General features: G+C 45.9%; 1 protein-coding gene across 2 annotated transcripts in view; it reads right to left on the minus strand.

Annotated features, from left to right (window-relative positions):
• Positions 1-24,101, minus strand: part of LRP8 (LDL receptor related protein 8) — a 308,337-nt gene that overhangs the window by 47,308 nt on the left and 236,928 nt on the right. For both annotated transcript variants that reach the window (XM_068238989.1, XM_068238988.1), the window contains 5 exons: positions 17,801-18,169; positions 14,005-14,127; positions 12,020-12,145; positions 10,198-10,317; positions 4,931-5,056 (listed from right to left, as the gene is read on the minus strand). In XM_068238989.1, coding sequence (XP_068095090.1) covers positions 4,931-5,056; positions 10,198-10,317; positions 12,020-12,145; positions 14,005-14,127; positions 17,801-18,169 — 864 coding nt within the window. The remainder of the gene's footprint in view (positions 1-4,930; positions 5,057-10,197; positions 10,318-12,019; positions 12,146-14,004; positions 14,128-17,800; positions 18,170-24,101) is intronic.

The raw sequence follows: 24,101 nt of genomic DNA on the forward strand, positions 1-24,101 counted from the left end.
GTATCACGTAACACAATTCTCAGTTTTTTTTTTGACGTAACAGGTACACCGACATGAAAGGACCACTATCGCAAAACATGTTAACATTTATTTTGAAGTAAAATGCACTACAAATATTTTTTCTACGTCACTGTCATTTACAACACACTGTAAAAATCTGACAGGTTTTGGACTAGTCTCTCCCCTCATGGGGGATTGTAAGGGTCCTTTTGCATTTAATCCGCTGCTTTGGGCATGTGTTTGCGTTAGTGTGTGTTAGTACGTGCCAGCGTTTGGGGATTGTACAAATAGGTTTTTTTTATACATTTAGGGGAAAAAACGCGCACTAACGTAAACACATGCCCAACCCAACGGATTAAGTGTAAAAGGACCCTTAGGGCCCTTTTCCACTAGCAATCGCAATCACAAATCACAAACGCCAGCGATTGTGATTTTTCATTAATTCTGTTATGCGATTGCGATTTGCGATTTTCATTTGCATTGCATTATCATTGTAAAAATCGCTCCAACAAGCGATTGCGATTTGCGATTAGCGATTTCCAAATCGAATCACTGTAGTGGAAAATACTTCTCGTGATTTCTATGTTAAAGTAACAACCCTAGCGATTTAAAAATCACTAGCGATTTGCGATTTTGCGATTCAGCAATCACAATCGCTCTAGTGGAAAAGGGCCCTTAGGGTCTTCTTTATTTTCAAATGAACAAACAGTAAGCTTTCGGCTTATAAAAAGCCTTCGGTGGACTTGGTTCCTGAAAAACACAGCTTATATACACTGACATACAGAGGAGAAACATTCTTCAGCAAACATAAATAAATGTAATTAGATGCCTTCAACTGTTACTTCAGGAGGCTTTCCCAGGCATCCTGGCTAAATTGATAAAATCAACAGTTTCCTCAACATACAGAGTGCTTCATGTTATGTTGAGGAAACTGTTGAAGTTATCAATTTATGCTGGGAATATACGTTTCGTTTTTGCCTTCGTTTAAACCTTCGTTTCGATTGTGCCTTTTGTCCTTTTCGATCCCGAAATAATCGACCGTACGGTTAATATCACCACCCACGGTTTCGGTTTTTTTTCCGATTCTGATGGTTTCGTTTTTCCAATGATCGAAGGCTGCAAAGAAACGAAACGTAGTACAGGGACGGACGGCATAAACGAATATATAATCGATCTGAACAGCCATCAAGCCTACCAATGGCTCGATTAGATGGATAAAGAGAGATAGATAGAGAGATAATATCAAACATGTTCGATCACTAGTCGTTCGTTTTTGGGGTCTAATAATCGAAACTATAATGAGATTATGACTATTTTCACATACGTTTTCAACAATCGATCCGTTTACCGAACGAATCGAAGGCTAAAACGAAACGTGTATTCCCAGCATTAGCCAAGATGCCTGGGAAAGCCTCCTGAAGTAACAGTTAAAGAGAACCCGAGGTGGGTTTGAAGAATATTATCTGCATACAGAGGCTGGATCTGCCTATACAGCCCAGCCTCTGTTGCTATCCCAAACCCCCCTAAGGTCCCCCTGCACTCTGCAATCCCTCATAAATCACAGCTACGCTGCTGACAAACAGCTTGTCAGAGCTGGCTGTGTTTATCTCTATAGTGTCAGTCTGCTGCTCTCCCCACCTCCTGCAGAACTCCAGTCCCCGCCTGCATCCCTTCCCTCCCTGCTGATTGGAGGGAAGGGACAGGGGCAGGGACCAGACCTATGCAGGAGGCGGGGGAGCAGCTGAGACTGACACTACAGATGTAAACACAGCCTCACAGCATGGCTGTGATTTATGAGGGATTGCAGAGTGCAGGGGGACCTTAGTGGGGTTTGGGATAGCAACAGAGGCTGGGCTGTATAGGCAGATTCAGCCTCTGTATGCAGATAACATTCTTTAAACACACCTCGGGTTCTCTTTAAAGAGAATCTGTATTGTTAAAATCGCACAAAAGTAAACATACCAGTGCGTTAGGGGACATCTCCTATTACCCTCTGTCACAATTTCGCCGCTCCTCACCGCATTAAAAGTGGTTAAAAACAGTTTTGAAAAGTTTGTTTATAAACAAACAAAATGGCCACCAAAACAGGAAGTAGATTGATGTACAGTATGTCCACACATAGAAAATACATTCATACACAAGCAGCCTGTATACACCCTTCCTTTTGAATCTCAAGAGATCATTTGTGTGTTTCTTTCCCCCTGCAGCTATCTTCCACTGAAGTGTCAGGCTGTTTCTTCCTGCAGAGTGCAGACAGCTCTGCCTGCATGTAATTCCTCAGTATGTGAAAACCCAGCCAGCTCAGAGGAGCATTTATCCAGCTTGTAAAAGATAAGAGAGAAGAGAGAAGCTGCCCTAATCTAAATAATACACAGGCAGTGTGCAGAGAGGGGCCTGGAGGGGGGAGATGCATCACAGAACCACAACACTGAAGAACTTGGCAGCCTTCCAGACACAGGCTGACAAGTCTGACAAGAGAGAGATAAGTTGATTTATTACAGAGATGGTGATAGTAGAACGTGCTGCAGTAAGCCAGAACACATTAGAATAGCTTTTGGAACTTGTAGGATGATAAAAAACAGGATGCAATTTTTGTTACGGAGTCTCTTTAAGGCATCTAATTACATTTATTTATGTTTGCTACAGAATTTTTCTCCTCTGTATGGGCTGGTGCACACCAAGCGTGTTTGGTAGCATTTTCAAAACCGCTGCCGCTCGTGAAAACGCTTGGCTAATGTATCTCAATGGGACGTTTTTTAGCAAACCGCAAACGTGGCTCTTGCAGCATTTTTGCGGTTTGCAGAGGCGTTTCTGCCTCAATGTAAAGTATAGGAAAAGCTCAAACCGCTCTGGAAAACTCTGGATCAGAGCGGCTTTCCAGGCGTTTTTGTTACAGAAGCTGTTCAGTAACATCTTTACTGTAACAATATATGAAATCTGCTACACCAAAAACGCTCCCAAAAACGCTAGGCATGTTTAGAAAATCTCTCTACACATGCCAAGAATCGCTCTGAAAATCTGCTTCAAAAACCTCCAGCGTTTTGCGGATCTGCTGGCGGTTTTTGGTGTTACTGGGCCTATGTCCCTATGTATATATATATATACTGTGTTTTTCAGTTTTGGTCAGGAAGCAGTCCCACGAAGGCTTTTTATAAGCCGAATGCTTACTGTTTATTCATCTCTAAGTTAGCCAATAAATGGTATCATCCGGATTAATAACTCCTTGCTTTTACGGATGGCTAACACAGTACAACACTCTACTGCTTTATTTTCAGAATCCCATGCTCAGCGGCAGTTGCTCAGTCCAGCACCAGAACAGTATAGAGTGAGTAGCGAAGCTGCCCGACATCTTTGCATAGATTCTTCACAGGGATGACTTGTCTAAAGAATAAAGGAAATACTGAGAATCCCCCCAAGAGGAGATGGACTAGTCGAAAACCAGTCAGATTTATACTTCTTACTGTAAGCAACATAGGAGAAAAGTAATTTGTTGTGCATATTACTCTGGTGAAATATACTTCTTATACAATAACATTGCTATAGCGCTTTTCTCCCATAGGACTCAAAGCGCTTAGGCTCTCTCAGATTCAGTAATTGGTAGTAGGATGAAGTATTCACACAACAAAAGTTATATTTCTGCAAACGCCAATCTGAACAGGTGGGTTTTCAGTCTGGATTTAAAGGGGAACTGAAGAGAGCGGTATATGGAGGCTGTCATGTTTATTTCCTTTTAAACAATACTAGTTGCCTGGCAGCCCTGCTGGTCCTCTGCCTCTAATACTATTAGCCATAGCCCCTGAACAAGCATGCAGCAGATCAGGTGTTTCAGTGGCTCAGACTTATAAGTTTGATCTGACAAGACTAGCTGCATGCTTGTTTCTGGTTTTAATCAGATACTACTGCAGAGAAATAGACCAGCAGGGCTGCCAGGCAACTGGTATTGATTAAAAGGAAATAAACATGACAGCCTCCATATACCTCTCTCTTCAGTTCCCCTTTAAACACGTCCAGGGATGGAGCTGTCCTGATATGTTGAGGGAAGGAGTTCCAAAACGTAGGGGCAGCATGACAGAAGGCTCTGGGACCAAAGGATTCCAAGTGGACTCTGGGTATGACTAGATTATTAGAACCTGTGGATCTGAGAATGTGGGGATTGCTACATAGCTGCAACATATCTTTCATGTATCCAGGGCCTCGATTATTCAGGGATTTAAATGTCAGTAGGCCGATCTTGAATAGGACCCTCCATTCTATAGGTAGCTAGTGAAGGGAGTGCAGGACTGGCATTATGTGGTTGGTTAGCAGTCTGGTAGCAGTTTTCTGTATCAGCTGTAGGGGTACAAGACCTTTTTTGGAAGGCCAGTGTAGAGAGCATTGCAGTAGTCCAGTCGGGATGTGATGAAGGCGTGGACTAAGGTTGGCAGATCTTCTGGGGGGATGAAGTGCTTGATTTTTGCAATGTTCTTCAGGTGAAAATAGGATGATTTCACTACAGCAGAGATTTGAGTTCTGAAGTTTAACTCTTAAAGGAAGCATCAGGGGGAAAAATGAGCTTTACTTACCCGAGACTTCCTCCAGCCGCCCTGTGCCCACGCTGCAGCTCTGGTGGCTCCCAGCCGCCTCTGGTGCAGATGCAGACCTCGCAGAAGTACTGTCTGCGCAGAATGCTCCAGACCATGTGAGCATGATTGACAGCGGTGCTCGCACAGGTGTAGTAGATGCCGATCTGCACCGGAGGGGACCTGGAGCCACTGTAGCTGCGGCGAGGGCACAGGGCGGCTGCCAGGGGCTGGAGTACACCCCGGGTTGGTAAAGCTTTTTTTCCCCTGATGCTTCCTTTAAATGATACAGTGTTTTTGCAATAGAGGTCCATGAATCCCAATATTTGCATTGCCGGCAGATGTTGTGTTCTGGTTCTGGGCAGACTCACCGGCAGCCTTGCAGGCCTTGGAGACGGCGTCCATCTGGTACCCCTCGTAGCATTCGCACTTGTAGTATCCCTTGTAGTTCACACAGATCTGACTGCAGGCATCCGGGTTTTCACACTCGTCAATATCTGGAGAGAAACAGAGAACACATCTGTCATTCCCTCAACCCAAATCTACTTACTGTATATACTCGCGTATAAGCCTAATTTTTCAATAAAAAAACCTTGCTGAAGCATTACCCCCTTGGCTTATATGCGAGTAAGTGGAGCAGAGCAGATGGTGGAGCAGAATTTGTTACTGGCAGAGGAGCATAAGGATTCTGCACTAGTGACCCTGCTCTTGCCAGCTGGCTCCCTGCTGTGTCCGTGCCCCCCCCATCCCCTGCAGCATGGTTTGCAGAGTGCACTGCTCAAGACTACCTGTGTCCCCTGGCTTGTAGAGTAGAGCGTGCCAGCAACGTCTCAGCGGTGCAATGATCAGGGATTCTTCCTGTGTGGCAGTTGCTTTGTCTCATATCTATGACGCCATCTAGTGACATCTTGAGACACAGCTATATCATCCTTGTGGCACATCTGGCTATGGGGAGAAGGAATGACTTGTACTGGGGGCATATCTGGCTATGGTGGAGGGGGCTATACTCGGGAAGGGGGCTTATATGTGAGCCAATCACTTTTTCTTGGTTACTGAGGGAAAAGTGGGTATGTCGGCTTATACGCGGGTCGGCTTATATGCGAATATATACGATTCAACAAGAAATGTAAAGTGCAGTTCATGCTGGTAAAATCTGGACCACACGGAACAAGGGTTGTAGCCAACGACAACCAACTGAGTAATCTTCTATGTCTAAACTGCCCTGGGAGCTGAAAGGTGGCATCTGATTGGTCGCTGCATGCAGAAGCTAAATTCTCCTGGTAAACATTTATTGAGGGGGGGCCTGCCTCCCACAGTGGCTGGATAGTGTACTGGTTAAGGGTTCCACATTTGACTAATGCTACATACACACTTGAGATAAACGTCTTTGGAAAAGGCAAGATCCCAGACCAATTTTACCCCCTCCATGTAGTATGAGAGCCATACCTACACAGTCTATTCTATTGAGCGGAACTCCACCTCAGATAAAAATCTTTGTAAGATGCTGTACACCAGGGGTCTCAAACTCGCGGCCCGCGGGCCATTTGCGGCCCTCGATAAAATATTTTGTGGCCCTCGCCGGCAAAAGCTTCCTTATAGTTTGCTTCAGTGCTCCCAAGTAATCCGCCGCATCCCCGCCGCTAAACGAGGGCTGCAGAGCCCCCAAATCGCCCGGGGGGCAATCCTCCGGCATTTCCTGGACGGGGCAGAGCTTTCAGCTTCAGCTCTGCCCCTCCTGACGTCAATCGCCACACGGATCGCCGCCTCTCCCCGCCCCTCTCTGTGAAGGAAGAGTGAGAGGGGCGGGCAGAGGCGGCAATGCGCCGCGATTGTGAAATTCCTTACGCGGCCCAGCCTCATCCTGACTTTGCCTCCTGCGGCCCCCCAGGTAAATTGAGTTTGAGACCCCTGCTGTACACAAAGATGCTGTACACATTCAACAGATCAGTATCTGCAAAAGATCAGTTCCTGCAAAATATCCGTTCTTACAAAATGCATTCATAGTCTATGATATCTGCAGATCATCATACACACCTTGTTTAACAGACTTTCATCTGCAGATCAGATCCACCAGGATGGATTTTCAGATCTGCAGATGATTGTCTGATCTGCAGATGAATGTCTGTTAAACAAGGTGTGTATGATGATCTGCAGATCTCATAGACTATCGATGCATTTTGCAGGAACAGATCTTTTGCAGATACTGATCTGTTGCATGTGTACAGCATCTGTGTGTGCAGCATCTTGCAAAGATTTCTGGCTGATGTGGAGTTCAGCTCCATAGAATAGACTGTGTAGGTATGGCTCTCATACTACATGGAATTGGGTAAAATTGGTCTGGGATCTTGCCTTTTCCAAAGACTTTTATCTCAAGTGTGTATGTAGCATAAGGCAGCCAGAGTTCAAATACTGTCTGGTACCTATTCAGTAAGGAGTCATTGGACAAGACTCTCTAACAATGCAGGGTGGCTTACTGAGTGCACCTTATGCCTGGTACACATGATGCAATTTTCCATTAGGTTAACGATCGAATAGATTATTTCCGACATGTCCGATCTGATACATTTTCTGATCAATTCTATAAAAAATGGATCAGAAAAACGATCGGAAATCAGATTTGAACTGTTGGAAATAATCGATTCGACCGTCGATCTGGAGGAAAAATGCATCATGTGTACCAGGTATTAGTGGTTGCAGCTATTAAAAGACACCTGAAGTGAAAGTTATATGGAGGCTGTCATATTTATTTCCTCAAACAATACCAGTTTCCTGGCAGCTCTGCTGATCTATTTGGCTGCAGTAGTGTCTGAATCACACCAAAAACAAGCGTGCAGCTAATCTTGTCAGACCTGACATTGTCAGAAACACCTGATCTGCTGCATGCTTGTTCAGGGGCTATGGCTAAAAAGTATTACAAGCAGAGGATCAGCAGGACTGCCAGGCAACTGGTATTGTTTAAAAAGAAACAAATATGGCAGCCTCCATATACCTCTCACTTCAGGTGAACAGGATGGCTATTGACATTTCCAGTGGATTCAGTGGTTTAGTAATTCTTCCTGTAGTAGGATGTTCTCGTCTGCTTCTAATGCTGGCTACACACGATGCTTTTTTTCAGTCGATTTTCCATCCGATCGATTTCCAATTTGATTTTCCTAACAATTTCCAATTCGATTCTGTTATCTTTTCTTACTTATTTCCATTGACTTCTATGAGAAATCATAGCAAAGAAATGAACAGCGCTACTTAAAAACAGATAAGTGCCTCCCTGCAAAAGAGTGCAAGCCCCACTTGTGGGATAAAATACACACCGAGCATACACATGACCTGTCTACCACTTGGAGGATGTTAGTTTCCTATAACAGCTTGCATGCAACTTCTTAAGTACTTGTCCCTCCCACTGTCGAAGAAGTCTTTCCTCCATGGGAGGGGACCTAACACTAACTAAATCCTACCTATGCATATGCATAGCCTGGGCGCGCTACCAGTAAAATTAAGAATTGCGCAGAAAAAGTGGGATCAGCGCATCACCAGGCCGCCTCTGAATGGCCTCAGCTCAGAGATGCGCTGAGCCCCCCCAGGAACTGCAAACGCACCTTGATCCCAAACAGAAGCTCTGCATATACACCAAAGGCAAAGCTGTTAAGTGGGAGCAGCTGACCAGAAATAAATTAAAACATAGCAAAGAAATGAACAGCGCTACTTAAAAACAGACTAGTGCCTACCTGCAAAAGAGTGCAAGCCCCACTTGTGGGATAAAATACACACCGAGCATACACATGACCTGTCTACCACTTGGAGGATGTTAGTTTCCTATAACAGCTTGCATGCAACTTGTTAAGTATCGATCAGAAAAACGATAGAAAATAAGATCGGACATGTCGGAAATTATCTATGGAATCATCTATCTACCATAAAATTGTATGGTGTATTCCCAGCATAATGAACTAGCAGCAGCTATTTGTCTTGCAGACCCCATCTTGTTTTATATCTTGAATATACTGTCAGAGATGAGAATTGGAGATATGACTAGAAGTAAACCAGCAGGTGCGGACGACAGGAAACAGCTGTTCTTTCTGCTCTGTGGTCTGGCAGATAAGGTTTGTGACAAGTTCACAGACCTGGCAAAGGAACGTGGAATTTGTGACTCAGTCACCTTCATTCTGCAATCCCCGCTGAGGAGGAATTCAACATTCAAAATGTTCTAAACAACTTAATTAATTGTACACTTAAAGAGGAACTCCAACCTAGAATTGAACTTTATCCCAATCAGTAGCTGATACCCCCTTTTACATGAGAAATATAATGATTTTCACAAACAGACCATCAGGGGGCGCTGTATGACTGATTTTGTGCTGAAACCCCTCCCACAAGAAGCTCTGAGTGCCGCGGTACTCTGGGCAAACTGCCACAATGTAACAAGGTTCACAGACAGGAATTAGTTGTTTACAACTGTATCTAACAGCCAAAACAGCTAGGAGCAGCTACATAACCTGCCCACAGCAAAAATGTCACCATGTGATACATGGCAGAATGTAAATCGGGGAGAGGAAAGATTTTACAATGAGTAAACACTGACTAAATCATTTATACATAATTATGGTAAAAAATGAAGCACTTTTTTCACTACATTATTTTCACTGGAGTTCCTCTTTAAAGAGGAACTCCAGTGAAAATAATGTAATTAAAAAAGTGCTTCATTTTTACAATCATTATGTATAAATGATTTAGTCAGTGTTTGCCCGTTGTACAATCTTTTAAACCCCTGATTTACATTCTGACATTTATTACATGGTGACATTTTTACTGCTGGCAGGTGATGTAGCTGCTGCATGCTTTTTTGGCAGTTGGAAACACCTGTAAACAGCCATTTCCCACAATGCAACAAGGTTCGCAGCCAGGAAACTGCCAGGAGTACCACAGTCCTCAGAGTTTCTTGTGGGAGGGGTTTCACCACAATATCAGTCATACAGCGCCCCCTGATGGTCTGTTTGTGAAAAGGAATAGATTTCTCATGTAAAAGGGGGTATCAGCTACTGATTGGGATAAAGTTCAATTCTTGGTCGGAGTTTCTCTTTAACGGCTACAAGCACTATTAGGCACTTCTATTTGGCCTGAGGAAGTGGGTATGCACCTACAAAACGTGTTGCCAGTGCTATGAAATTCTATTAAAACGTGAATTTATCTTCACCTCACTTTTTTCGGCAGACTGATAAGACTGAGCGGATCTGTCAAAAACAGTCTTATCAGTCTGCCGACAGACTGTACACTCGGTCCTACGATCCAATTTGCCGAGCAATAGAACGTCCAATCCAATCACTGCAATCGTTGGGCACCTTTAGAATATACTCCTGATTGGTGGAAATCCTAAATGCAGGGCGGGGCTGAGAGGGACGCTTATCACAGTCAACGAACTGACTGGCATGCAAATGTAATGCAAATTGTGTGTGGCTTGAAAATGGTTCAATTAAACGCACTTCCTGTGGATTCTGATTGGCCCCGTTCCAAGCGTCGCACAATTGGCAATAAATTTACATGCAAGTCAGGATTATTCGCGTCTCATTAGCCATCTCTAGGAATCACGCGTTGCCATGGTGAAGAAGGTATTTATAATTGACAACATGAATGGAATGAGAATTACCTCCGCAGGTCTTTTTGTCGATCAGCTTGTAGCCGGTTGGACAATCGCATTCGTGGCCAACCTTCAGATCTCTGCAGATGTGTGAGCAGCCTCCATTGTTGGTTAGGCATTCATCGACTCCTACAACAAAACACAAAACTCGTTAACGTAACAGCAGGGGTGTTGCTAACTCCAAAGATCAGTGGCATGTGCCACGGATCTATTCTGATGTGCCCCGCATGTCCCCCTGGCAGAGTCAGAGCTGTGGATCCTCTATGGGGGGCATACTGGGTGCTGTGGTGCCTCAATGTTGAGCATGCTGGGAGCTGTGATGCATCAATGGGGGGGTATTATTATTATTTTTTATTTATATAGCACCAACTTCTTCCGTACATAGTACAAACAAATAATTGGGAACAAATATACATAAGAAATACAAGACACTGTACTGTCATGACATTGAATAGTAGAAATACAAATACATACATAGTTGATGTGTAGTTGGTACATGTGCATATGTTAAATTACAGCAGTATGAGAAACACTAGGAGGAGGTCCCTGCCCTTGTGAGCTTACAATCTAGAGGGTAGTGGAGAGGAAACAATAGGGAAAGATACACAAGGGTTAGTGGGTGAGGCAGTGTGCCTTCAGTGCTGCCTATAGCAAATTATAGGCTTGTCTGAACAGGTGTGTTTTCAGAGTATGTTTGAAGGTTTGCCGACTCAGGGCACGACGAACTGGCTGAGGGAGAGAGTTCCAAAGGACAGGGACAGCCCGTGAGAAGTCTTGGATGCGAGAGTGAGAGGAGGTGACTAGGCTAGAGGAATACAGGGAGCTGTGGTTCTTTTATTGGGACATGCTGGGAGTTATGGTGCCTCAATGGGAGGCCTGTGGGAACATGGGAGGAGGTCCACTAGAAGGTCAGGGAATGCTATGGGGGGGCTGGCAGATAACCTGGTGGCAGGCAAGCCCACCCAGCAGAAAGCCAGACCAGCCAGTACAGAAGCCAGGTAACTCTGCCCAGTTATGTTTATGTGACACTGCCTATTTGAGTAATATGCTGCATTTATTTTTTGTATTAATGGAGAGGGGGCTTCATCCAACATTTTGCTGGGCAGGCCTACTTAGACCGCTGTTAAAGAGAACCGGAGGCAGAATTTTTAAATCTTAATAGGACCCAGAGGCATGTCATGTGCACAATGACATGCCTCCGTGTCTCTCTATTGCCGCCGCTAGTCCCCCCTGAAAATATCACTTGTCGCTAGCTGTTCTGTTTACCTGAGGCTTGTCAATCAGCCTCCTCCGCACTGCCGCCTCTATTACAGGCTCCTCCCACCGCTCCCTGCCTCTGCTAACTTCTTCCAATCAGAAGCCAAGCTGCGACCCAGGAAGTACTTGTAAAATCTTTCCTCACCCTGATTTACATTCTAAAATGTATCACTGGTGGTGACATCTTTAGTTCTGCCAGGTGATCTGTACGGAATGTCCGTTACTGAGAGTCCTATGCACAGAGGGAGATATTGCTTGCTCGTTATGTCCCACAATGCAACAATGTACACGGACAGCAAACTGTCAGGACCTAGGCCATGACATCACACTGTGGGAGGGGTTTATTCACAATATCAGCCATACAGACCTCCCTTATAATCTATTTGAGAAAAGGTAAAGATTTCTCGTGGGAAAGGGGGTATCAGCTACTGATAAGGATGAAGTTCAATCCTGGGTTAGAGTTCCTCTTTAAGGTGTGTACAGACCTTTAGACAGGAATACAATTACTACAGGATACACATATTGTCTATGGGAACACAGTACACGGGATCATCTGATTGGAGGCGGGACTCACCACATTCCTTCAGGGGCTCATCGGACCAATCCCTGCAGTCCTGGCGAGAGTCGCACACTTTGCGGATGTCGATGCATTCCCCGCTGTTGCACTGAAATGTTCCGTCGGTGTCGCACGGAGTCTCCGCTATGGTGCAGACACAGCGAGATAAGACGTATTAGAACTATTCCGGAAACGTACACGTGTTAAAGCAAGAAAAATCGAAATACATTTAAAAACTACCTGTAAAACGCACACAGAACGGAACCAAGATTAACCAATTTCTCAAAGGAGCAAGAAGCAGCACAACACAGTCACACTACAAGGATCTGTAACATAACCGCTCCGTAACACTAGCAATACAGAAATAAGGAAATGGGAAACTTGAATCTATTACTATATGAAGGTATACTCACCTCATTTATGGTAAACCTCTCAAAAGTTCTGAAAGGTTCCCGCCACGCATGCATGTTAAAAGGGCGCCGGGAAATTTGAGCACAGGGTGAAGCCGATATACGACTCCCCCGGTAATTACTATTCCCCCTCCAAGGCGCCGTACAGTGGGGGTAAGAAGCAATTCCACTTAGAGTTATTGCTGGTGGACAAATTGAGCTGTTTTTAATTGTAATTTGGTCTTCTGCCGGCACCCAAATAACTTACTGAGCACGACTATAGCCGTAATTCCCATTACAGCCTATGGCAGCGCCCTTTTTAACTGTCTCGTCCCTCCACAATAGGGAGGATCACAGATATGCAAATTATTCCGAGTTGATGCAAATGTTATGCAAATACATGCAGCTTGAAAATTGACCAATTTTCCGTCCGTTTTCAAACTACATACATTTGCATAAAATCTCATTGATCTTCCCTACTCCACAAACAGAGCAAGGTGAACTATCCGAAAGCAGGCCTCAATCCAAATGAAAAAAGCATACCGTATTTTTCGGACCAAAAGACGCACTTTTCCTCCCCCGCCGCTCCTGTGGGCCGCAATGGCCCACTTTCACTTTAATAACCTCTGGGTCACGACGCTGAAATGAGAGATTCATTCTATCATAGCGTGCAGGGAGGCGGGGGAGCGGCAGGGGGCCAGGGAGGGAGATCTGCCCAATGGCAGCTCTGGAAACCCTGCAGGAACATTTTGCACAGGGATCCCTCTCCTCAATGTTTACATCCGACATAGCGACAAATATTGTCGCTAATTGCAGGGGGCTATAGCACTGCGGGGTGGGGGCTGGGGGGGGGAGGGGGGCTATAGTGCTGCAGGGGGGGGGGGGGGCAGAGACCGGCGGTGTGGGGACACAGAGGCTTGTCATGAGGCAGAGAACATGCTTCTGTGTTGCATCTGCCCCCTAAAAAAACCACATCGGGTTCTCTTTACTAGGAAATCTCTTGAAATAGTGTACAAACTGACCTGAGCGTTCCGCTGGCCGCACACTTGTCGTTTATGTCCCGGGGAGCCAAGCCGATCAATTCTCATCTGCTTAAAATTTGATCTGATAGTAATTGATACCTATCCTACAGGGCAAAGTCTGTTTTGATTTGAGATGTATTCAGAATGGATCTGTTCGATATAGTGCAACGCTACTTTGCCACCCATCCCTCCCCCACCCCACAGAGATTTTCAACCAATCAGATATGAAGCAGTTGATTTTGTCACCGAAGCTGGGCATCGTCATAGCAGCAATGCTATGCTGCACGCCCCATGTGACGGGAATTCAGCGGTCGCCAGACCCAGAATTACATCTCCCTCTGAGTTGCGACGCCTCGGAGGGGGAAGCAATAGTATTTGACACCGCCGGGGAGTTTAGCTGCAACAGGGCGAGCCGTCATTCAGCTCACCATGCTGATCTGCCCGGTGCCAGGATAACATATACCCCAATCACATATTTTGAAGCAACTGACTACTGTAAGAGGAATCAAAGTAATTGAATCTGCAGGAAATTGATCAGAAAAATGGACACTTGTCTGGCTGGCTTTAGTCCGTTCTATACTCGGGGACTCACCTGTCCTGCAGCCAGTCTCATCGCTCCCATCAGCGCAGTCTCGGACGCCATTACACTGGTATATGCCGTGAACGCAGGCGCCGTCCCCGCACTGGAACTCGTCAGGCCGACACGTCACCACAGCTGCACAAATCACACGTTATTACACAGGAACTCCAGGTGATGCAAATCTTATGTTACTTTTATGCACATTTATGAAGCTTGGAATTGGACCAAAATAATCAGCTACTGCATTTGATTGGCTAAATTAATACACTTTATGCAAAACGTCAACATGATTGGCATCTGGTTCACTTTCTGGTCACCTGACCATTCTGTCTAACCAAGGCCGTCAATCAGACGCTCCTGGAAAGTGGACTTGTATGCAGTTTCTGAAGCTCTGTCTTGTGCCCATACACCTGATTTTGTGGCTCGGTCGAGCATCCGATTCCATAATTTTATCAAATTATCGAAAATCGGTGGCGCAACAAACATCCTGGCCCAAAATCAATCAAATGCATCAATCGGTCATGCTGGAAAGAACTGGGTTGAAAGTGCATGCCAATGAACAACTGCGGCAGTGCCCCGGCTGCTGTCTCCTAGTGCCCATGCAGTGTAAATACTCACCTGCCCTGCTGCCGCGACTCCTGGACTCATCCGCAGTTACTCCTGTGTGGCACCAGGTGCAGGTGTATGATGTCACGCGCGTCACGTGATGGTACTCGGGTTGTGATCATGGCGGGAAATCCAGGGGATGCTGAAATCTATTGGGGATCAGTCTGCCATGCATGGGCAGGCAACAGATCACTTCAATCAGATGAAATCAGAGAGAGATCTGTCTCTAGGTCGATCTAGGGCCCATTCATACGATAAAGTGCAAAACAGTATCGCTTAGCACTACCGTTTTGCGTGGGTGATTTTACCCCAATTAGCGCAGTAAAATCACTGCTCGCACTTCCACGATTCAGAGCGATTGCGATCAGTGCTTTATTAAGCACTGTACCGCGATTGCTCCAGAATCATGTCAAAATGCATGTCACGCGTTTTGCGATTGGGGCTAATCGATCGCGATTTGCGCCAATCCTGGCAGTGAGACCACTGCCATATACTTTCTATTGCGCTAGCGCTTTAAAAAGTGCTATCGCTTCAGCAATTAGCAGGAATCGCCAGCTAATCGCTCAAATGCGAACGGGCCCTTACATCGTTAGATGTATCTATAGGCACCTTAAGTACAGGTTGTGTCCTGTTTATAAAGAAGTAGAAATTCGATAGCAGATTTCCCCTTGAAAAAAATCCCCATATTTATAAGGGGCGATCTGTTTTAGTCCTGAAAATATGACGCCTTGTGCATGTATGGGGAGCAGTGCAGAAGCTTACCGCACCTCCCATGCTCTGGCATCAGCCTCCATTTAGCTGTAAAATGGCCTGTTCCGCAGCCCTGGTTGGCACATGCACAGTACGTGCGCACTCCCGTGGGAGGACCTACCCGACGGGCACTCCCACTGACACAGACATACTACGCTGCGCTTGTGTAGTATATTCGTTTGTGCACCAGGTGACCGCACTCCCAGCCGAGCCTGCGCATGCCGGGTATGTCTTCCCGTGGGAGTGCGCGTGTAATACTGCGCATGCGCCAACCCCACCGGCCAGGACTTCGGAACAGGTGATTTTACAGCTAAACAAATGCTGATGCCGGAGCAAGGGAGGTGCGGTAAGCTTATGTACGGCTCCCATACACACACACAGGGCGTCATTTTTGCCATATTTTCAAGACTAAGGTAATAATTACCGTATATACTCGCATACAAGCCGAATTTTTGACCCCCAAAAAGGGGGTCAAAAGTTGGGGGGTCGGCTTATATGCAAGTCTTTCCTGGTGGTCGTCTGCTGGCCCCCCACTCCCCCCCGTGGCCGCCGCTGCTATTACCTGTTTAGGCAGCGGCCGCTTCCTCTTCCCCGCTCTCATGCGTTCCGTATTAAGTGATCACAGCAGCACGCCCCGCACTGCTGCTGTGACAATGCAGGGGGCAGGAAAGAGCGGTTCTCCTGGTAACGGCAATACACATCGCTGGTACAGGGAGTCGCGCTCTTTCCTGCCCCCTGCATCGTCACAGCAGCACTGGGCGCGCTGCTGTGATCACTTAAACTGCAACGCATGAGAGTGGGGAACCCGGATTAGGAAGCCGCTGCCTAAACAGGTGATAGCAGCGGGCCGGCGGGGGGAGCGGGCAGCTATACTGGCCACTACCTACCTATACTGGGCACTATACTGGCCACTACCTACCTATACTGGGCACTATACTGGCCACTACCTACCTATACTGGGCACTATACTAGCTACACTGGGAACTATACTAGCTATACTGGGTCACTACCTACCAATACTGGGCACTATACTGGGCACTATACGGGACACTACCTACCTATACTGGGCACTATACTGGTTATACTGGGCACTATATTGGTTATACTGGGCACTATACTGGCTATACTGGGACACACTGGGGGGGATCACGCGACCTGCACCAATCCAGCATTTCCTACCCCCGGCTTATATGGGGGTCAATCATTTTTCCCTGTTTTTTCAGGTAAAAGTTGGGGGGTCGGCTTATATGCGAGTTTATACGGTATGCTCTGTCTATACTATGACAGATCTGTGACATGTATGGTGGCAGTGGATGCTGCAGATGGGGGGGGGGGGCGTGGACAGAAACATTCACTTGGGGGGACACCACCCGGGAGTCCGGCAGTCGTGGGGAAATCGAACGTCGCATACCTGATCGAACTCTAGCGACAGAGATTTTCCAGCATGCTGACTGATTCTGATCGTCTGATTATGGCCAGCAATCGATCAACTAGGTGGTCATATTGTGGGATCAATTCTCCAATTCGATAAAATTATCAGATCGAAAGGTCAATGGACCCACAAAATCAAGTAATGTAATGGCCACCCTAAGGGTACGTTTCCATTGGTGCAATGCGATTCCAGTGCGGAAAACGCATCTGCGATTTCGCATGCAGATGCGTTTTTCCATGCGTTTTTGTATGCGATTTTGAATGCATTTTGTGGCCAAGTGTTTTTAACCATCTCAATGCTGGTGTGTTTTTTACATTGTTTTTCTACAAAAACGCATGCGAAAACGCATAGAAAAACGCATGGCAAAAACGCATGCGTTTTTCCTATTAATTACATTGTACGCGCTTTGCGGTGTGCGAATTCTGATGGCTCTGCCGTGCAGATTTTTTCTGCAAAGAAAAACGCAAAGAAATCCTGTCAAGTGGAAACAGTCCTATCCACTTGTATTGGTTATGCGAATCTGAATGCCGAAACGGGCCCTTACACTGTCCTCCACCAGAGATATATACAAACTTCAAATGGTCATCAGATCGGCGGAGAGGACCATCGGAAGACCCCACCCCTCACTCAACCTCCTCCACAACTCCAGACTATGCACCAGAGCACTGAGGATCACCAACGACCCCTCACACCCTGGCCATCACTTCTTCAGTCGGCTCCCATCAGGCCGGAGGTTTAGGGCCATCTCCAACAAAACTTTGAGGTATAGGAACTCCTTTTCCCCCTCTGCTGTCTACCTCTTGAACTCTCTCTTTAGGCCCTCCCACCTCTGGCGCCCACCCCTCCCTCCCAGGCTGCGGCTGTCGGATAGTTTATCTAGTGTAACGCTGTGTTTATACTTGCATTCTGCTGTCACTTCTGTTTATGCTTGTTGTATGGTCTATATTTCTTATTCCTTCTCTGAGCAATTGTATGTGTGATTAAAATATTGCAGATTTTTTCCCCTCCTGCAGGGCTTACCGCAGTCCTTCTCGTCAGACTTGTCCTTGCAGTCCTCGTCACCGTCGCAGCGCCAGTTCAGGTGAATGCATTTGCCGTTGCCGCAGCGGAATTCGTGCTCCCCGCACTGCGTCACTGCCTGAGGCTGGCTCTTCAGGCCGCAGCGATCCTCTGACTCGTCCGATTGGTCCGCGCAGTCGGCCTGTCCGTCGCACAGCCATTTATCCGGGATGCAGATGCCCTTGCCGCAGCGGAACTGTCCGGCTTTACAGGTGACCATGGAGCAGTCCTCTTCATCGCTGTCGTCCCCGCAGCTATCCTCCCCATCGCACACAAAACCGCTAGCCACGCATAACTTGTTCCGGCACTGGAACTCACCGCGGGGACAGCCTGTGGAGAGAGAGAGAGGACAGTGACATCATCTGACAGCACAATGACATCATCTGACACCTCACTGACATTGCCTGACAGCACAGTGACGTGTGGGGGACATACATTCAATGCAGAGCTACCATTAATGGTTACATTTCATGTAAGAACAGAGGGGCACCTATCAGAATACAGGTATATTTGTTGTTCATAAAATCATCTAATGATTCCTTAAAGTGGACCTGAACTCTTGCACAGGACAGAAGGAAAACCTAGAGAAATGCACCCTGTATGTATTTAGAGAGTTTAGCCTGTTTAATTCCCCCTCATTTGTGTCTAATCACAAATTGTAATAGGATCTCTCCCGAGTCACATGACTATGGCAGAGATGGCAGATAAGGCCATTTGAAAGCACAGACTGTTAACAATATGTCTGCTTCCATGTATCGGCTGTAACAAAGAAATGTTTTTTGTTTAAAGGTTATTATGCTGTTGCTTATCTTTTAGAGCAGAAAGGAGGTCTGAGTTCAGGTCCACTTTAAAAGATTCTCCAGTATAGATCAGGTTTAACATGTAAAGTGTAAGCAATGCCCTCCATTATCCGTATGCTATACATTTCTTTTAACCCATTATCAGCTTCATTAGTTATCTCGTTTGAGGTAAGTGCGCTGATCTCAGTTGGCAGAACTCGCTGTGCTGTAAATTCTTGGAATTCTTTGATGTCTCTCTGCTAGCAGAATATATAGAAACTGAAAGCAGAAGTTCTCTGTTATTGTCTCACACTGCCCCCTAGTGACAAGTGGCCATAAATACACATTGCAGCAGTACTAATTAGAAGCAATAAAATATAACAAGAAATAAAAAAAATCTGCTAAAATAAATTGGCCTGGAGCACTTGCAAGCCTCTAGATAAATCGGCTGCTAAAGGGTCAAAAAAATCTATATGAACCCCCCCCCCCACTAGGTTTCCTGGGATACAACCCCCCCTTTGCCCACACACAATGTGTCACATCTTCATCAGCTGGACACACATCAGGCCATTCCCATGGCACGCTGCCCGTGGGTACCTGTGATACTAATTATTTCTTTCCCTGAAATGTCTCATTCATGAGATAAATGTCAGTCTGTTCTGCAAGGAGAAAAACTTTCCAATTAAACCCCAGTTATCAGTATTCAGGAATGTCAAGGTTACCGAGCAAAGCTGGAGAATCCTTCAGAGAACAGCGCTAAACGCTCATGCCAAGAGATGGAGGAGGGGGAGGTATCTCCTCCTGAGAGCAGAGGGGACACACACCATATAGCAATCCGTACCAATCCACGCTTTCTGACCCCGATGCTCGGCTATTTTATAACCATGGATGTTTGATGGTATCAGGAGGTGATTTGGTGCTGAGCGATTGACTGAATCACAAACCCCTGTAAATAGTTTTCAGTTTTGGGAGGTGAACTTTGACTTTCCTTTTAAAGTACAAATATAGACACAGGATTCCAGTCTGACGAATACTGAGAAGCCAAAATCTTAAAGGGACTCTGAGCACCTCTCATGAGTATGCCTTTAAGACTCCGACCAGTACTGCAAAATACTTAAAGATGCATACCTTTCTGTAGCTTGTGTTCTCCTCTCATTTGATGCCTGAATCGCCGTTCTAAACCAAATAGTTTTCGTTCGATTTCAATTTAAAAATCAAGGCTGCCATCTTGGCTGTTATAACTTCTGGGTCACCCCTGTCTTCTCTGTTAGAGAAGTGCATCACTGAATGAAGCAGGAAGAGGAAGTGACACGCATGGCCATTGCAAGAGGCTCTTCCAGAGGGGTCATAGCACCACTTTGTTGGAAGTCGTCTGGTTTAAAGGCATGCCCATGAGAGGTGCTCGTGAGTCCCTTTAAGATACCCATACATTATTATTATTATTTATAGAGCGCTGCCATCTTCTGCAGCGCTGTACAGAGTATATTGTCTTATCACTAACTGTCCCTTCGAGGGGCTCACAATCTAATCCCTACCATAGTCCTATGTTTATGTATGTATCGTAGTCTAGGGACAATGTAAGGGGGAGTCAGTTAACTTATCTAGCGACTTGGCGGCCGATCGACTATAATTATTAATGCCAAGTGCATGCCAATCGACGAATGCCAATAATCTCGGGCCAAGCATGTCAATCAGACAGATGTTGGACCGCTGTGGTCAATCGGGTGCGCGGTAGTAACAGCAAGTGACACAACGACACCCCCAGCGCTGTTCTCGCAGTGTGTAAATGTGCATTTATACATTACCTGTCCTGTGTTGCGTTGCCTGTCCGTCTTCTGAATCCTCCACACTTCCATTAGCCCTATACACGCCGCCGGTGCATAGCACACACCGTGTTTGTGGCATCACGCGCCATGTCTAATAGGACTAATGGAAGACTGGCGGACTCAAAAGACGGACGAGCACTGCGACACAGAACACGTAATGTATAGATGCACGCATACATGCACATTCATACACTGCGGGAACAGCGGCGAGGTGGCGGACTTGGACGATTCCCGAGAGATTTCAGCATGAAATGGATCGGGAATCGGCCTGCGGTGTATGAGCAGCCGACAGATCTCTCTCTAATCAGATTTGATCACAGAGAGAACTCTCTCTTGGCCGTAGCCGGTTATCATGGAAAACCATAAACATTCATTTATAATGAAGACTGCTCTGATTTGAACTCATCAGCCTGGGGCAATGGATGGTCAGTTGTAGCTGGGAGTGGGAAAGGTGTCTGGGCATATGGCCAGTTCCCAGATGTCATCTTTCATAGCTGGACGTGAAAGAAACCTGAGGCGAGAGGGATATGGAAGCTGCCATATTTATTTCCTTTTAAAGGATACCCAAAGTGACATGATGAGATAGACGTGTATGTACAGTGCCTAGCACACTAATAACTATGCTGTGTTCCTTTTTTTCTTTCTCTGCCTGAAAGAGTTAAATATCAGGGATGTAAGTGGCTGACTCAGTCCTGACTCGGACAGGAAGTGACTACAGTGTGACCCTCACTGATAAGAAATTCCAACTATAAAACACTTTCCTAGCAGAAAATGGCTTCTAAGAGCAGGAAAGATAAAAAGGGTCAATAGTTCAAAGATTTTAGCTCTGGCATACTTCAATGAATGTGTCATTGAACAAAAACAATAAAACCGTTAAACTTAAAAAGTAGATTTAAACAAAATAAAACTGTGGAATATCTTAAAAACTCATTTTTAGGAGAAGGAAGATAGATACAATTGTTTGTTTCATTAGTTTATTTTCGCTTCGGGTGTCCTTTAAACAATGGCAGTTGCCTGGGAGCCCTGCTGATCTATTTAGCTGCAGTAGTATCTGAATTACACCAGAAACAAGCATGCAACTAATCTTGTCAGATCTGACAATATTGTCAGAAACATCTGATATGCTGCATGCTTGTTCAGGGTGGTTTCATACTGGGGCAGTGCAGTAATTTTACGGCACCCCACCGCAGGACAGTGAAAGTCTACTGGGACTTTCATGCCGACGCGGTAAGGCGCAATGCGACGGAAGTGATGTTTTCACAGCTCCCCCGATGCTAGGACAAACCTACGTTACCACGCGGTTTCTGCGGCAACCTGTGGTGGACCGGATGTCATGCAAGGCTAATGCTAGGAATACACAGTTCGATTTTGAGCCATTAAGGTGGTTCAATAATTTTCGACATGTCCGATCCTTTCGCCGCTCGATTCCGGATTGAAGTGAATGGAAAAAGATAACAAAAACGAGCGGAAGAGATTTGATTGCGGAATCGAGTGTCGAAACGATTGAGCGGGAGAATCGAGCGGCAAAATCGAGCCGTGTATGCCCAGCATAAGTCATGTAAGTCTAATGTCCCCATCCCTTGTGCATTGTAATCTCACCGGATCCAGCTGTGGAGACTCTCGGTCTTCTCTGCTGTCTCCCCCAAGCGCAGCTGTTACACTGAGTGCGTGACATTCGACGGAGACAGCAGAGGAGACTGGGAGTCGTTGCAGCTAGACAGGTGAGCTTTACAATGCATGGGCACCGGCGGGGGGAGGGGCATTTACATTGGAGGGCGGGACAGCTGCTGGAGGTCTAACAAGTTAATAGGTCCTTGCGATATTGCATGCATTTACCGCCACGCACCCGATGGACAATTTCAGACCGAGATTTTCCAGTTTGCTCGGTTGGGCATACTTATTGTGCCACGACTTCATTCCATTCAATAAAAGTCAAATTGGATGGTTGATCGGGCCGCTATATCGGTAGGCGAACGGCCAGCTTAACACAACACTTGCCTAGTGGACCCCATGGAATACAGCTCTGGGCAAGGGTGAACCAAACCTAAATAATGGTGGCCTAAAAAGAAGCCAGGTCACATGTACCTCGTAATACAGAGGACAGCTCAGCCATATAGTCCACAGGGTTCTGAGGGGCAGATTTATTGCACAGCCAAGGCATGTTGGGAGCAATTAAGGGTCTTATCTATTTGTCATAAATACCTCACAACACTTGAGGGATAAGTATACATGCAGGCAAGAACTCTTTTGATGTCCTGTTGTAATTAATGTGAGAAATGGGAGACCAGGATTTTTACTGACTTGGAGTTTCCTCCAGTCCCCTGTAGTTTGTCAGATTCCTCAATGTTCTTCTGGTCTGATCCACTGTGATTTTGGCATTTAAAAAAAATTCAAAAACTGCACATAAAAATAAGAAAAAAAAAAAAAAGAGAATACAAAAACCAAAACAAGTATGTGAAAAATCTCATGCTGTTTCTGCTAGAACAAGGGCAAACCCTTCCTAAAACTGCAGGACCAGAGACTTGCGTGGAAGCACTGCTGCCATCAACAAGCCCTATTCCTCTCTTGCTTAGCCAAGTGAACAGTTTACTTAAAGGATACCCGAGGTGACATGTGCTATGATGAAATAGACATGGGTATGTACAGTGCCTAGCACACAAATAACTAGGCTGTGTTCCTTTTTTTATTTCTCTGCCTGAAAGAGTTAAATATCAGGTATGTAAGTGGCTGACTCAGTCCTGACAGGAAGTGACTACATTGTGACCCTCACTGATAAGAAATTCCCATTTCTACCTCTTTCTTGCTCTCAGAAGCCATTTACTGCTAGGAAAGTATTTTATAGTTGGAATTTCTTATCAGTGAGGGTCACGCTGTAGTCACTTCCTGTCAGGACTGAGTCAGCCACTTACATACCTGATATTTAACTCTTTCAGGCAGAGAAAGAAAAAAAAGGAACACCGCATAGTTATTTGTGTGCTAGGCACTGTACATACACGTCTATCTCATCATGTCACATGTCACTTCGGGTATCCATTAAAAGACAACTGAAGTGAGAGGGATTTGGAGGCTGTCATATGTATTTCCTTTTAAGCAATACCAGTTGCCTGGCTGTCCTGTGGATCCTCTGCCTCTAATACTATTAGCCATAGCCCCTGAACAAGCATGCAGCAGATCAGGTGTTTCTGACATTATTGTCAGATCTGACAAGACTAGCTGCATGCTTGTTTCTGGTGTTATTCAGACAGTACTGCAGCCAAATAGATCAGCAGGGCTGCCAGGCAACTGGTATTGTTTAACAGGAAATAAATATGTCAGCCTCATATCCGGAAAAGAAGCAGGCGGTTTACTTCCGGGAAACAGAAGGAGCGATCAGTGTGGCAGGGTGGAAGAGGGGAAGGATAAAGGTGCTGCTCTTGGTATCCACCTCGGTGGCAAAAGTATCTGTGTTTGAGACAAGAAGAGACCGAGCGCACCCAGGGGAACAGTACAGCAGTAAATTGGGTGAATGCAGAATAATCTCACCTCTAGAAGTTGCTGGTGAACCTGTACAGGAGTAGCCAGTGTGTAGGCTTCTATCCCTCTAGCCAGGGATCAGGCACAAAGGCAGCTGGATTCCTCCTTCACTCGGATGGTTGTTGGCAGGCAGCGAGCGGCTCT

The sequence above is a fragment of the Hyperolius riggenbachi genome, chromosome 6 (genome assembly GCF_040937935.1).
Source record: "Hyperolius riggenbachi isolate aHypRig1 chromosome 6, aHypRig1.pri, whole genome shotgun sequence".
NCBI classification, from domain to species: domain Eukaryota; kingdom Metazoa; phylum Chordata; class Amphibia; order Anura; family Hyperoliidae; genus Hyperolius; species Hyperolius riggenbachi.